The following is a 16,092-nucleotide window of genomic DNA, read 5'->3' on the forward strand; positions in this document are numbered from 1 at the left end:
AAATAATTCTTTGCCCTTATCCATTCTTTTTTAAGTCTAGACCTAAATGTACGCTTTAAGACGATTGGCAAGATGTGTGCCATCAAGAAGGACGACTCCGCAAGTGTAGCTCAGCAAGTAGATGTCGCTGGACTGCTTCCGATACAGGAGCTTCTCATAGGAGCAAAGTGGTCAGAATTAAGTTCTCAGTTATAAGAAACTATCGCTATCACGCAGCTTCTGGATAGACATACACTTAGACCTACCTCCTATGTATACTTTTGAAAAAGGACCATGTAGACTGCGCTTGTAAACAATGCAGACAACAAGGAAATTGTCCGGTAGGAATTTGTTACAGCTGTTGTATGCTTCACGGCAAATGCAAAACTTCTGGAAGAAGTTCACTATAAACTATTACAACAACAAATTTATTCAACAAAGAAGAATGACAAGAATTCAGATGATCCCGATTTTGTTAGCGCAGTCAAGAGCGTCATAATCAGAGGTAAGACGAATGTACGCCTTCTTCTCCATAAGTGGTGTGATCAATGTGTTGATCTGTAAAAGTACTTCTAATCAATACGCACAATTTTTCATATAATCAACGAAATTAAAGAGTCGCTAACCTTCTGCACATCAATATTGTACAGCTTCTTTACAGCGTTCCTAATCTGATGTTTGTTTGCTCTCACATCAACCATAAACACAAGGGTGTTGTGATCTTCAATCTTTTTCATGGCTGACTCAGTGGTAAGCGGATGCTTAATGATGGCAAAAGTGTCGAGTTTCCCGCGAGCTGGAGCTGACTTCCGAGGATATCTACAAAGATGAAAGATTCGTTTCTGTTTTTGTTCTAAAACGAAGTGGACTTCAAAAGATCTGGATTCGCTCAACCGCGAATCTGTTTATCCATTATGAATAAAAAGTATCGCACAACTAATAGTTCGTCCAACATACATGAACCAATACTACATCATTTCTGCTGATTGACTTTTATCCAACTGCCGTATTTTATTTGATGGATAATAATTACGAATGAACTACATTGAAATCAGGAATTCAAATAGTGAACAAAACAAGCCAATCTTTAAAGCTAATGTCGACACTGAAACCAAATGTTCAGTAAATGCAGCATTTGCGATTATTTCTTCTATTGAAACGACAACAGCAGCCCTAAATGATAGCAAATTTTCAGCATTAAGAGCAATCAACCGCAAAATCATATGGCGCTTTTATATATCCTAAAAAGTGCGGGAATGAAGCCGGCAATCCCATGCGGGTCTAAATTAACCCTATTACTACATATTAAAAGCGTCACTCCACGAATCTGAGGTGGTACGGATTTCAGGTGGAGTATTCGTATACGGGATCGTAGATTATGGAGAAGGGGATGATTCCGTCCATTTCTTCCTAATTGCCGTAAAAATCGGCCCGGAAGATACGGCCTCGGGCGTTCCGGCGCACTATTTTCCACAAGGAGTTCGACTGGAGCGCGCCAGCCTTCTGCACGCGCCGCATCTTCCGGGCCGTTTTTTTACGGCAATTATGAAGAAATGGACGGAATCATCCCTCTCTCCATAATTTACTATCCCGTATACGGATACTCAACCTGAAATCCGTACCACCTCAGATTCGTGGGGTGATGCCTCTAATCGACTGATAAGTCATTGCAACAATTATAATAGAAATTAGATTATTTTATGTGCGCACTTAAAAAATCAAACTCACTTGGGTGCACGAGGAGTCTTCAAGGTTTTAGGACGACGAAAATGCACAGATGTGCGGATCTTCTTTTTATGTACCAGTTTATTACCTTTCACAACCTTCTTCTTCGCAATGAGCGCTTTTGACGACGGATTCGCGGCTGATTTCGATGGTGCCATGACGTTACCTGAAACTATCGTACTTCTAACAGCACCAAAGAATACATGCACAAATTTCTGATAAAATGCGAAAAAAATTGACAAGCAAAAATAAACAATGACGTGATTGTAGCAGGGTATCGAATTCCCCCCTAGAACCTCTGATAAACTAGATCTTTCTGTAATGAAGAATTCGTAATTTTCAAGACAGCTCAGGCGGCAGAAGGATATTCGTGTTTTCTAGAATTTCCTCGTGGAAATTCCTAGAAATAAGACACCAGAGATCGGCGGTCGAAGAGATGAGGTGGGAAGAACAAGGTATTCTCACTAGTTCCAAAGTATTCCTTCGAAATTAAACAAACACACGGTAAATGATCCATTCCTTTACCTGATCTCATTACAGTCTAATTACCTGACTAGCTACATTGTCAAAAGAAAGGTGAAAATTTTGCAACTACAGAAAAAAAACCCGTTGAAATCTTAATCGGACACTAAGTCCGCATTCACGGAAGAACATTGCTGTTCACGGCACTTCAGATGTCCCTGGCGGACGATTGCTTCAGGATGAGTGGAGAAAGAGTTTAGGATCTTCCAGGAAGGAGTTGTTGAGGTCCTTTCATTTGCGCGAAGCTTCAAACTGAAAGAGTGGCGGCAGTGTCTAAGGTGGGGTTCCGATGAGCTGAAGATAAGCGGAATAATGCTGGGCCGTTACCTCGGGGGAAAAGAAAAATATCCTTTAGTAAAAATTGCAGGGATATATCGCCTTCATGTTATTGCAAATATTAGAATTCAAAAATAGAGTTTTATTCGTGTACTGTGCTGCGAGTTTGCTTTGCGCCGAAGCGGCCGCACATCCACACATCGATTTTTGAATTGAAAACACACTGCGTTAAGAAATCATCAGCATTTTTCTTCTTTATATGAGTCGATGTATGTATTATTTTGATTTGAAAACTAACATTTCGTTCCAATAAAGAGGAGAATGATCAATAGATCGCAGATCTTCTTGTTGCTTTACCTGTGCAAGATAGACGATCATAAATAGCTTCTTTTAAAATTCCCGCTGAAAAAGGAGGGTTTTTTTCTGTTTTCTTCTTCGAAACACGATTAGTTTGTCCTTATGAAGTGCAAACGCATCGTCTGAGGATACACCTCCTGTGCTTGTCGTTCAAAACCGGAATCACGAGGGAATTCTCGGTTCCACTCCTGTAACAGTTCATTTATATTGAGTTAAAGTAACTACGAGAATAACTTCATTGTTCCACGTTGTTTTAATTAAATTCCAAGTAGATTTTCTTCCGTTTATTCAATACGGTTTTAGAAAAGAAAATAAGCGTCACAGATACAGTTCAACAGTTGATTTCGGTAGTTATCAATCGTCCACAGCTCACAATAGCTGGTGACTTATTCTTGATAGTTTTATTTCCTTATAAAGTGTAAATTTCTTTAAGAATACGTTATGGTCACTGAGATAATTAGTATGCGACTAGCGTGCTCTAGCAGCATGAGGGTGCCATCGGTCGAGCGGAGACTCAGCGCCTTTAACATCTATTTGTTTGTATATGCACATATTTGAATCCTTATAAAATCCGTCCTAGTTCATCGTGAAATTTTCAGTCCTTATCGACCGATCACTCGATACGTGATCGATCAGCTGATCGGCTATCATTTCTTGAATATCGTCGAATTTCTTTAGAAACGTTTGAGGTAGTTTGAATGTTTTGTGTGTGTCCCGGCCTCTTTATGTATCGATCTTTCACAACGCGCTGCGTGTCTCGAACGCCCCAGCAAATTCATCTTTTCTATTCGAAGTAGAAACGTTTTGTACATCGTTCAGAATGCCTCTATTGAACAAGAAACCGATCGGAAGACGTGAAGTTCCTTCTAATTTAAAGCTTACCGATAAAGTCTACTATTTGGAGGCAAGCAATGAGATATTTACCAATTATGAGTAAGTGATCAGTTTTACTTTTTATCCATGCTTTTTTTTTTTCGTTCCAAGTCATTGCCGTTTAAAGTGATCTACGAGCATATCTCATTTGATCTACTAGTGGATTTTTTTTGTTAATTTAGTGAATTTTTCGAACGGATGATTCAACTGAACTCCACACTATTCTCATGTGAGTTCACAGGCAAGACTGGTCTAACTTACTTTGAAGCGTTGGACTCGGAAAAACAGGCTATGGTGGGTTTTTGCTGAGTGCTTCACTATCACACTCCAGCTCTCTTAAGAAAAAATAGCAAAATTCCTAACCGTTACGGTGCGCCTAACATGATCTCTTTGCGAGACAATCGATAGTGATATTTGATTAGGACTGTTAAAGCTCTAGATGTCATCTGATTCCATAAAATCCTCTTTGTCCTTCAAAATACGCACAAAATTCGACAATTCGTTGGTTTTTCCGGTTGATACCATTACAACGAAAGGATCAGCCATGAATTCTGTGCTAAAAGGCGTTATATTTTTCTGTAACGCTTTCTAAAATATCGAAAATTGGGTTATGCTTTTATCTAATGTATGTAAGTGTAGCAGCTTTTTCACCTTTTTTTGGCTTAATTATATACTGTATTATATTTTTTTATTGGATGTATAACTGGTATTTCTACCCTACAGGGGAAGGTACTGTCACCTTTTCATTCGTTCATTCATGTGTCGGCGTCTTTTTTTTCCTCTTACATGGTTTTTCCAGCTGTGAGACAAAAGAGCCTCCCGCTGTTGAACCATCAAGACGAGAAAAGTGGTGATTCTGGTATATTCCTAATTTCATTTTCAAAACTATGCATTCATGTTAGTATAAGACTAATGCAGTTCCTGATTAGTCTTATACTAACGCCGTAAATCCAGGAACTCTTTTTAATCTCAAGCCTCGAGATTTGAAATCTTGCGGTTCTGCTATTTCCGAAATGAGTGGGTGGTTCATCCAAATCCCTAAAAGTGAACTAGTTCCAGCGGTGCACATCAGAGTTCTACTTCCAAATGATCCGACTGCTTTCATTCCGCAGGTCGACCTCTTGAGTACTGTTTTGTTGGGTTTCAATGACTTATTTTGCTTTATACAACGATTTTCTAGCTTAGTAGTAGGTCCTGTTCTTTTTCTTAGTTATCTAATATCCGCAGTTCACGAGTCATTGCGTTGTCTTTGAAGGACAGAACAGTTCCGTGACTCATTGTAACCGAAATCGATGGTGCCCTTAGAGTTGTTTATGTGCGGGACGACAGGGAAGCGTGCAAAGAGTAATGCTACTGTGAGTGATTCTCTTCCATTGCAGAAGGCGCTTGGGAACTTCCCGCCTCAACTGGAGCAATCTGTGCTTTTTCTGGTTAGAAACTACTTATGTCGAGGTCGATTTGAAGATCTACTTAATGATGTATCTTTATTTATGAAGGTTTGTTGCAATCGTGAAAATCCGTTACGATTTGTTTTGGCGACCACAAATATTGCTGGAGCAATCTGCGTTGATTTGCATTAAAGGATCGATATTTTGTTGACGAGGAGTGTTTCTATGTCGATGCTGGCCAGAGGATTCCTGTAAGAGTGACTGGAGTCAAATCAATTCGAGACTGGCAGCCAGAAAACACGTAAGTTACTATTGTAGTTAATCAATCAATTAGCGCTCATGTGCGGTTTTGGTCTAGTTAGTGATAATACATTCTAGAATTCCGATTGTGTTCGCATTGTCTTTTCCTTTCTCTTTACCATACTCTCCCATATAGGTGTCAGTTCATTTAGGGCTATCGTTTCTTACTTATTATAGACATAAATTAAACAGAAAAGTGAAGTCTACAAAGTAAAAAAGTACAGTCTGACATAAATGCATGGTTAATGTTTTGTGAGCTACTTTTAGGCTACAGACAAATAATCCGCTCAACTTCCTGTTATCTCTTTTTTACGAGAGAGATTTGCGTCACTTTTTTTTTCCTACTCTAGATCCAGCAAAGAGCCTCAAATACCTCCTCCTGATGTATTCCGCTACTCTTTGGAGTTCCTCGACAATAACTTCCATTCTGACGGTTATTCCGGTCCAGACGCAGATGAGAATCCAATCTTCGACCACACCTCTTTACAGTTGGTTATTTTCCTTTTGTTTTACTAAATTCTGTACTTCAAACATCTCTATCCAACATTTCTCGTAGTTGAAAAGTGATTTGCTGCAGTGCAGCATCAATTTTGAAATCAGTAGGGCCAGTTTCACTTTGAAACTTTCGATTTATAACACAATAATCTGCGTTGTAGCCGAGCACGAAGTGTTGCCTCGAAGCCGAAGCTGAAACTGTTCTTGAAAAACTCTTGCGTTGTTCGAAAAGGAAGATATGATATCAAAGTGAGTATGTAAGCTAGCTCTATTGTTTCAGGTTCTAAAATTTGCCGATGGATCCGTCCAAACCTCTTTTTTAGAAGTTCTTTCGAATAAAAGCGTTCCCTACGTTCCATTAAAATGCAAAAACATTTAATGATAACCTGTGAGCTTTTCAGCGATGTATTTTCTCCAATTTCTTTATTTTTCTTTGTATGCTTCTTGTGTGGTTGTTGATGGTCCTTCAAATATCGCACTACAAAATAATCTTTGCTATTTTTCGTGAAATGAGATGTTTCACACCACATACACTTCGTTGTAATCATAATGGAACGAAAAATGCAGATCGATTACAATCGTTACGTGATATTTGGAAAACGTTGTATTCGATAGTTCATCTGTACCTATAGTTAACAGAGAACTCTTGGCAGCTTGCGGATTTTGTAGAACTCTCTTAAGACTATCTCTTTAATTGATGTTCCTCTCTTTTTCTTTTCTTGAGAATTTCCAGGTTTCAATGAGTTTTAATTTTGCTGCAACTTCTATTTAATAAGGTTTTTGCAGGAAAAGTTCATTAATGAAATAGATGCCTTGACCTGGGAAAGTGTATGCGGAGGTCCGCCGCCACTATATCCACGAACTCCAATGTTACAACGAGGACGGCAGCCAAAGACCCCTAATTCTTCTGCGTCAACTTCATCGACGCCAGCAGGAAAGCTGGAGGGGACACCTGGGAACTCCGAAGGTTCGTGGCTAATATTTGCCTGGAGGATTGCATTTCTGATCCTAGATAGTTTATAAATTTAACTCCAGAGTACCACCTGATTTGTGCGCCTATGCTTTATTTGGCTTACCGGAACGTCCTGTCATTGAACTTGAATTTCTTGAAGTCAACACTTTAAAGATCGCTACATTTAGAACTTACACCTGCTAATGAGACTCCAAAGGCGGTGAAGGAGAAAAGAGCATATACAAAGAGAACAGAAACTCCTAAAGGAATGACTGAGAAGAAAAGACTGCAGGTGATTTTCGAACTTCTCTGTTTCTCGGTTCCATATCTCTATTGCTTTGCTGCGTCGAAGATATTCGGTATTCTTCAGTTCCGCACGTTTATGCAATGAATTTCCTCATGACTAGGTCTTTTAATGTGCACGTTTTCTTTCTGCGTTGCCTGGTGTTTTCTTGCTGCTGGTTTTGCCGTTATAGGGAACTTTATTGAACACCTCTTCTTAAAACGCGATGCTGTTGTTATTATCTTTGAAATGTTGGGATTTTTCTTAACAGAAACCGAAGGTCAAATGTTGAAAGTTCTCCATATTCTAAATTTCGCGGTTTAGTGATCATTTCTAAGGCTCTCCATGTTTGCATAATAATTTCGGATCCCTTTTACATGATGTTAGAACTTGATTTTTTTATTGTGGTCTCTGGCCTAGCGCAGTGACTTTCTTGGCAACTACTCTACCTTTCTTAAAGGAAGGAATGTGATTTTCCATGGAGGTTTTCTAATTGCTCCGCTCAAGAATTAAATACACCAGCTAAATGACTTTTTTTGAACAATTCACATATAAATTCATAGTTTTGGTGGTGTGAGATGCGAAATGTGATAAGTGCCATATTTCTTCTTTTCCAGATTATGGCCCAACAAGAAGAACTCGCCCCGCTTTTTGAAAGTGCTAGGAAATTTGGAGTGGATCTAACTAAATACGAGCAAAAAACAAAAGTACTTTCCACGCACGAGATTGCAGAACTTAAAGTTTTAATCAAATCCTCAAGAACCCAAGTAAGTTATGATTTATACCACTTATGGTGAGTTCATCTGTATTTTTTAAAAATATGATGTTAGGAACGAGAACAAGCTCGTGAAGCAAAAAAGATGAAAATCAAAGCGAAACACGAATGGGCAAAGAAAAGAGATGATCTGGATTGTGATGATTTGAAGGTGAGTGAGCATTGTTGTGATACGACTAGAAGAGTGAAATGAGTTAAAGGTGAATAATCATAGAATCTTTTAAAGTGGAATACTCTTGCGGATTTTAGGCTTTCCCTGTCTATCCAGCGTTGAATCTCCCCGTTTGGTTGAATGATGAAGAATTATCCGAGTACCTTGCTATATTGCAATTTTTCACGGCATTTCAGGTATTTGCAAATCTGATTATTTATTTTGCTTCTGCCAGTTTTCTGTGCTTTATAACCAATTAAATAAATAAGTGTAGATCCAATGTCGCTTTTTCAAATATGTAAGCTTTCATCTTGAGCACCGAATTTGCAGTTTTTTGGAGTAAAGTCCAGATAGGGGTCAGGGTTACGCGTACCGGCTCTGCTGTGTTTACCAACATTAAAACCTTGATGAACCAGTACTCGAACCATATGAGTGCCAGTTCATGAATGTTTCATAGCTGAAAAATCAAGTTTGAGATTGTCCATGTACATTTGTCTATTACCGTATAATCAAATGAAACTGAGTCGAGATCCGTTAACTGCAATTTTCAAGAAAGCTAGTAGGCTCTCTATTCCCTTTTATCTTCTTTCTTCGATCCCCTCTCTCAATCGATATCTGCCCTTATCAAAGAGTTAGGGTTGGTATTCTTATCCTATCTGCACTAGGCTATAAGGGTGAAGCGCTGTCACTAAAAATAGCAATATTGAGTTATCGAACTCTTACACTGCACTAAAAGTTGTTTTTAGGAGCTGCTTCCAATCAAGGAGGTCAGAGGTGAGAGGTTTATCTATTCACCTGTTTTGCAATGGCTGGACAGATCCCGACAGACCTGCATCCTTTTCCTCTTTTTTCTCTTGAAATCCTCCTCTTGACGTACGCAATAAGTGTAAACAAATGTATAAAGGTACACACCGTGTGAGCTTAACCGACGTCATAATGGCTATTCGGTGCGCGGACCCCCAGTATAGCACGTATGCTGACTTGATGAAAATTCTTCTATCAGCGAGAACTGATCGAGCAGATGAAGAGGACGGAGATGAAGGTGAGACGTTTTGATTCCAACTTGTAGATCCAGACGAATTATAGAACTCGTTTCTTTGCAGCCGATTTAAGCAATAAGGATGAAATAGCGCTAATCCAGCTGCAGAACTGTGATCCGGATCATAAAATTCACGGTGAAAGAATACGGGAGATGAACTATTTGCATGAAGAGATCCGTCTTACGCATGGTGGGTGATTGTTTGAATAGCTGATAAAACTAACACATGTTTGTTATCCCCACATATGTGTTACAGGCCAATCATTGCGACACATACCGGTCGACTGGATGACTTTAACTGAGTTAATACGGTTAGTGCTACTAACTTCTGGATACTATACTGGCCAAAGTACGCATCGACATCGACTATTTGCAAGGGGAAACTACAAAGGGTGAGGAAACCAGCATAGATAGGCTATTTTCAAAATATTTGCTTTCTTTCTTAGATATGAAGATGCAGGATACGTTTATCGAATGAATCATCCGGAGACTATGGAGAAGCTGCGCACTGTATGTTGCGGATTGTATGTTGGCGACTTTGTTTATGTTTTTGTGTCCTATTTATGTGTTTTAGGGTACCGTTTTCGACTTGACTCCAATCGAGCGGTTAGAGCTCATGAAAGTTGTTGTATTTCAACTTCTCAGCTATAACAAGGTAGCTTCAGTTGCTGACTTTTTGATTTCTTCGATAACAACATCTCCTTCAGTTCCGAAGTCGTCAGGACGATCGGCTTTTTGAGTTGTGGGAACAAAGGAGAGAGTTGAAGAAGCTGAGAAATTGGGACCAGACGCAGGAACAGGTGAGAGGCATAGTGGAAAATATTTACAGATTCCTCAACATTATTAGGGAAGTTTATGAACAATTATACGAACTAGTAGACAAAAATAGAAACCATTAGATTGGACTATCTTCCATAAGTGGGGCAGATAGCTGCTGTGGATCACGGGAACAGCTCGACTAACTGTTCATTTTTTCTTTGGCGCACCGGGCAATGTTCGGTGATGTCGGGTAGCAGTATCAGAAAAAGAAACTCTTAGGGAACTCATCAGATATTTAATCTTTTCTGTAGTCTGTTTCTTGGGACATTGTCCGACGACGTAGTCGGATAGTTGGGAAGCAAAAAAACGCCTACTATCACGCTGCGGATATGTAAAAATACCGCTTGGTCATCATTGTGTTGATTTTAAAAGGGTGAATGATCCCACTAAACGGAGATACCACGACAGGTAGATTTTTTTGGGAAACAGGGACAGAATTTTTAAATTTTTTTTTTCTGTTTTAGGATGCTAAAGAAGCAAGATTGGCTCGTGAATACGAAAAAGATCTCATAGAGGAACAAGGAGCAGAAGCAGCCAAGCAACAACTGACTGAGCGACCAGTTCCATCCGAGGAGACCACAAAGCTTAAGCATCACCTCAAAGCAGTCCATGATTCACGGCGGCTCGATCGAGAAGAGCTCGAACAGGTCCGTTGTGAAAATAGTTAATTGAGTAAGTGGTATAGACCTAAATCGCGTTTAGTACTTTCTAGATCCTACTTTCTGGTGTGGCCTTTCATGAATTGGAGCTTTCGGAGATTATTGTTGCCCGTGATCTGCAGCGTGAAAAAGTTCAAGAGGTTGAAAAGAAATTGTTGGAAACAATATTTGATCTCACATGTAAGTGGCTTGTGATTATATTTCTTTCCTGATGTAGTTTCAGAAATAAGGAGTTTTTAGCGATAGCCGGACAACTGCATCTTGGCAGAGATCGGGCGTTCAGGAATTATTTCCTTTTGGAATGCTTACCGTGTTTGCTCGTTGAGAATCCTATAGAAGCAGATCATGTGGGAGTCTGTGGTGAACCCACTCCTGTTGCAGATTGTGTGAGTTTATTGAGTTACGGATGCACCGTCTTTGCAGGACGGTCACTTCGCACGAGTGTACGATGGAACACAGTGCAGAGACTAGTTGTTTCTCATCCTATTATATTTGTGTACCGAAGAACTCACAAACTTGCAGAGTGAGTACGGTAGCGAAGAGGCAACTCGTCAGTTTGTTCTCGGCTGCTCTGGAAACATGAACACCTGTTCCGTTCATGGCGAAGGACAGAAACGAAGACCGAGATGGACCTTTGTGGATTCGATGGAAAAGATAGATCAGGTTGGTAGATAGAGATATGCCTGTGAAGTCTTCAGTTTTGAGAAAAAGAAAAGCTTTGCACACAGATCATCGCAGCATGCAACCCCCGGGGATTGCGCGAAATCGATCTCGCCGAGGAAATAACATTTCATCGGCCACGAATTGCCGAGGTCATGAAGAAGGTGGTGAGTTTTATAGAGCTCAGGTTGTCTAATAGGGTCATTTTTTTCAATTCTAAGGAATCGAGGTTAGCCAACGGACAGTTCTCGTCGTTATTCATGGTAGACGAACTGGATCCTGCTCAGATGCAAAGTGGTGTCGAATGGGATGTCGAAATCAGGGAACTTCTGCTGGATCTTGAAGAAAAGGTCGGCTTAAATTGAACTCATACTTTATTTTATTTTTTTAGAATAGATGAATATTCGAAAAAGTCTATTAAACCATTGAAACAGATTAACTGGTCCTTTACGTTCTCAAGAGACAGCTTCTTTGAAAGATACTAGCCGTAGTTATGAAATTTAAGAAAAGATCAAAACTCGAGTTCCTCTCTGGAATCCATGCTCGTGAAGCTAGTAGAACGTCACAGATACTCTCACATATGGGTCATTATAGATTGCTTTGATAATTACGACTTAGATCTCTATTTTTATAAATGAGATTTCTTCCGTGATGTATTTTCTTAAGATTTTAATGCCTTTAGATAGAACAAGGGCTTCTTGGTCGTCTACCGCCGACCATAGATCGACAAAAGTGGCGCGATCTTCTTTTGGAAACGGGTGATGTGACGTCGTTGATCGACCACGACGTAGTTGTTAGAGGAGCCCATGATGAACTTGTATGGACAAAGAACGAGCTATCTAGGCTAACTGATGTCCAAAAGTTGGTCTTCTTGTTGGTGTACTTGTCTGCATGCCATAATCAACAAGTCTTATCATTATTATTGTTATTGTTATTATTGTTGTTACAGGCTTTCCGTCGCGTTTCTACAGCTGGTGCAGTGTATAAGCTTAAAATTCCTTCAGAAACCATTCGGAGTCATGAAGACGGATGACAGTGAGTGGAACAACTGATTTTGTTCAACGTGTTTTTTTTTTCTCTGGGGGAAATGAAAGCATCTTCGTTTTTCAGAAGGACGACACGTTGTTATGCCTACAGCTCTCTTCCTTAGATGGCAACGAAAATTGCTGGCTTGTAATTCAATACCAGCTATCTGCCTTTTTCTGTCTACTTTAGAACCTGCTATTATGTGGGATAAGAGCAGATTACAGGTGAACCTACTTATTTGGTACACTACGGAATTCGAACCCATATCGAAAGTTTCCAGGCCCGTTGTCGCGCATGTCGTCGCAAAGCAAACGCAGAACAACTTGTGTTATGTGCCGATTGCGATCGTTGCTATCACTTTGAATGTGCTAGACTTGATAGTGGACCAGCACCTTTGGATTGGTGTTGTGCAGATTGCAAAGCAGTACAACGGAAAATTGCTGCTGCTGAGAAAAGAAAGGCGCAAAAAGGTTCGTTTCACATGAAGGCTCGAGATAAATATGTTTTAATCTAGTAATAAATAACATATAAAATTAGCGTCTTCGATTTTGTACCAAGCAACGAAAATATCATCAAAATGCCAAAAAAAGGATAAGGTTTACTACTAAGCGCAGACATTTTAGAAGCCACATTACTGCATGAGCAAGAGGATTTGGAAAACGAGCACGTTGGAGATGAGAATAGTCTGAATACAAGTATGGAGGAAGAGCTATCGTACGTCCCTTTTTTCATCACATATACATAAAAAGCGCTGTTTTTATTGCCACTTTTCTCAAGACAGACCAATGGTCACAGTAACAACAATGTATTCCGCACTAGTAGCGGTCGTGCAGTGCGGCGTGTACAATACGACGACGGTGGTTCAACACCCGATTTTGAATCATCACCACGTCCGTTAAAGGTGAGCCCGGATATCAAATGTTCTGTATGTAGGAGTTTTCTAATTCTTATGCGTTCAAGTCCTCTAAACGGCAATCCGTACGGTCTAACGGTTTCGTGAATACGGAATTTGTTGAGGATGACTTAGACTATGACAGCGAATCATCGTCGATTTCCAAGAGCAAAAGGAAACGAAAAAGTAAGTTATCACTAAAAAAATAAGTGTCGGGAAAAATTTTATCTCACATATAGTTTCAGATGTTGATGAATACACAGAATCTCCAATACGTAGTTTTGCACCAATCCTGCGTGATGCTGATGTAACATCGAGAGCTAAAATTGAAGAGTTGGAAAAATTGATCAGAGAGGCTATGCGAGAGCCGTATGCGTGGCCTTTCTTGGAGCCCGTGGATAAGAGAGAAGCAAGTGTTTTACAATTTTCCTTTCCTTTTCTTCGTTTTTTTCTGTCAAAATGATTTCAGTGTTACAGTGCTGTTACGGTGCTTATAGTCAGGACAAAATGATATGAAACGCAGTGCAGTTGTGGAAGCGGCTGCGCTCGAAGCGCGCTTATGGAGCGTGGCGGTTAGGATCCAGTTAGGACCCTTACTAGCGCCATCCATCAGTGCAGTTCGCGATGGTCCAATGTCGATTGCAGTTGCCACCTTCACTTCTCCGTTCCTAGCGCAGCCGGTTGCGCAACTGCACCGTGCTTCATGTCGTTTTGACCCGACTATACAAGCACCGTACTGCTAGATAATATATAGGAAATCCATTTTCGTGTATATTTGGTACCGTACCTTTTCCAGTTCAACTTTGTTTCCAAATACAGATGAATTTTGAACACAGAAGACTTTATTTTAGGGACTGACTTGAATTTGTATGCATTTATGAAGGAAAAAAGAGCTATTTGTAACTGAAGGATGCATTAAAATCGAGATCGTAGTTCTAAATAAAATCATTTACTTTACATAGCTCGGTTGTTCAATGAAATCAGAAAAAATTCTATGTATTGGGAGGTTACATGTGACGTCTTCGTTTTCTTTATCCTCTTTCGTTAATCCTCTCTCCTAATCTCTTCAGTGAATAATGAGTAGACTAATGTTTATTTGTAGATGGGGATCTATCTAGATACCCACTGATGTACTGCTCCTTTTTCCTAACTCTTATCCAGGCGGTGCCTATGACGATTTCAGTTCAACTTTCCTCCATGCTTTAATCATCACTCACATAATACTGTTCCTTTCTCAATCAATATATTGAGGGATTTAACTTTGCTCGGGACATGAAAAAGAAGTTTCATTGTCCGTTACATTTACGCCATTTGATTCGAAAATATGTGCCTTGGAGATTAATAGCGTGGCGGAGATTAATAGTAACCGGATGGATTATACTCCCTATAGCAGTTCGAACGTTCTCTTGTCTTGAAACCTCGGCATATTCTGTCTATGGTGATGGTGTGCCTGCGAGGTTTTTAGATGAAACCTTTTATTTGCCTGACGTTTCGACTTTTTTGCCGTCTTCAGAGGCCTAAATAGAGGATGACTGGAGCAATGCTACGTTTATCCCGTCTAGTGCCACACTACCTTGGGTCAGTGCTTCGATAATCGCTCAGGGTAGTGAAAACAGAAACCTATCCACATTGAAAATGGTCTTACGTGTTGTTCCACCGGATGTGGCGCGGCTGGTTGCACGCACTTGTCACTCAGTGTTCGAGCGAATGTGTATTGTTGCCTGTAGATCACCAGCGACGATATAGATTATTTGATCTACGCACAGAATATCAGGCGGTTATAGGTCACAGAGCGGTACAAGTGGCAAGAACTCATTCGTTATCGACAAGCATTCATTCATATTATTCATTGAAGGGTTTCTTTTAAGAATCCAAAACGCCTTCAACGTCTTCCTTGCCGATATTTCTGTTTCGTGAGCCAGTATAACGCATTTCACATCAAAACGTAGCATTGCTCCAGTCATCCTCTATTTAGGCCTTTGAAGACGGCGAAAAAGCCTAAACGTCAGGCAATTAAATGGTTCCATCTAAAAACCACGCAGGCACACTATCACAAAACACTCCCTATAGCGTTTTTTTTAAATAGGTCATTGCTCTTAAGTTTGCTACTGTTTCAGGTTCCGGACTACTACAACGTGATTACTCGCCCCATGGACCTCAGAACAATGATCAATAAGATAAAGCAACGAGTATATGATACACCGGAAGAAGTTCGATCGGATGCATACCTCATTATCGCAAACTGCAAAGAATATAACGAAGAAGGCAGTGAGATATATGATGTGAGTGAATACGTTTAGTTTAACTTTTTAGACACCCGTCTCTATTTTTATCCTGGAATTCAGTGTGCTGAACGGCTTGAAGACTTCTTTCAAGAGAGATTTCAAATTTTCTTCGAAGACAAAAAGAAGAGGAGGTAAAACGTATCAATGTACTCCTCTACCTCAACCCAATTTCTTTATCCTGCTACAGGTTTCTTCTTTTGTTAATGTAGAGCCTGTTTTGTTGTTATTTTGCAATTTATTTGTTAATACGAAGGAGCTATCGAACTAACTGGTCATTTCCATTGCATATTTCTCTAAGCATATGTGTTTAGATCATGTCGAAAACTTCATGTTTGTTTCTTAGACGAGTAAATGGCAGTTTTAATGCAGTATACGGTGCAAATTATTATTGTAAAATCAGTGCTGACAGTTTTAATTGTACAGAAATAGTCTCCGCTCTACTTAATTCTTTAATCGTATTTGTAGCTGTTTTTCTTTGTCCCGTCCGTATTTTGTTCTTTTCCCCTACTGCTCGCCACAAGTCCTATGTTGAGAAATTGATTAGTTGTTATACCCGCCCTAACGATCATATTATAACAGGTGATTTTCGCACTGGTGTTGCGTTTTGTTAGGTCTCAATGTTTCCCTTTACAGGTT

At 39.8% G+C, this 16,092-nt stretch overlaps 2 protein-coding genes across 5 annotated transcripts; one reads left to right on the forward strand and one right to left on the reverse strand.

Annotated features, from left to right (window-relative positions):
• Positions 1-435: 435 nt before the first annotated feature.
• Positions 436-3,510, reverse strand: RB195_020563 (uncharacterized protein; the record flags this gene model as incomplete). 2 transcript variants are annotated; one of them, XM_064188920.1, is made up of 6 exons in its annotated part: positions 436-537; positions 606-798; positions 1,708-1,870; positions 2,860-2,904; positions 2,975-3,047; positions 3,484-3,510. In XM_064188920.1, 6 exons carry the CDS (start codon positions 3,508-3,510, stop codon positions 436-438), a joined length of 603 nt encoding a protein of 200 aa, XP_064044801.1. The 2 variants fall into 2 exon arrangements, with proteins under 2 accessions (XP_064044801.1, XP_013299693.1); XM_013444239.2 differs by lacking the exons at positions 2,860-2,904; positions 2,975-3,047; positions 3,484-3,510 and having other exon boundaries at positions 1,708-1,862.
• A 169-nt stretch (positions 3,511-3,679) lies between these two features.
• RB195_020564 (uncharacterized protein) lies at positions 3,680-15,591 on the forward strand (the record flags this gene model as incomplete). Of its 3 annotated transcripts, none has more annotated exons than XM_013444238.2 (34): positions 3,680-3,792; positions 3,915-4,026; positions 5,112-5,228; positions 5,315-5,421; positions 5,771-5,908; positions 6,077-6,164; positions 6,702-6,882; positions 7,056-7,159; positions 7,768-7,917; positions 7,981-8,076; positions 8,175-8,273; positions 8,823-8,850; positions 8,981-9,118; positions 9,180-9,305; positions 9,372-9,507; positions 9,562-9,625; positions 9,690-9,770; positions 9,823-9,915; positions 10,399-10,581; positions 10,647-10,773; positions 10,834-10,979; positions 11,116-11,256; positions 11,322-11,420; positions 11,475-11,603; positions 11,936-12,114; positions 12,203-12,288; positions 12,364-12,503; positions 12,560-12,749; positions 12,903-12,993; positions 13,057-13,180; positions 13,240-13,357; positions 13,411-13,580; positions 15,289-15,453; positions 15,517-15,591. In XM_013444238.2, 34 exons carry the CDS (start codon positions 3,680-3,682, stop codon positions 15,589-15,591), a joined length of 4,134 nt encoding a protein of 1,377 aa, XP_013299692.2. The 3 variants fall into 3 exon arrangements, with proteins under 3 accessions (XP_013299692.2, XP_064044802.1, XP_064044803.1); XM_064188922.1 differs by having other exon boundaries at positions 13,417-13,580; XM_064188921.1 differs by having other exon boundaries at positions 11,322-11,417; positions 13,417-13,580.
• Positions 15,592-16,092: the final 501 nt, after the last annotated feature.

Source organism: Necator americanus, chromosome II (assembly GCF_031761385.1).
Source record: "Necator americanus strain Aroian chromosome II, whole genome shotgun sequence".
Lineage (NCBI taxonomy): Eukaryota > Metazoa > Nematoda > Chromadorea > Rhabditida > Ancylostomatidae > Necator > Necator americanus.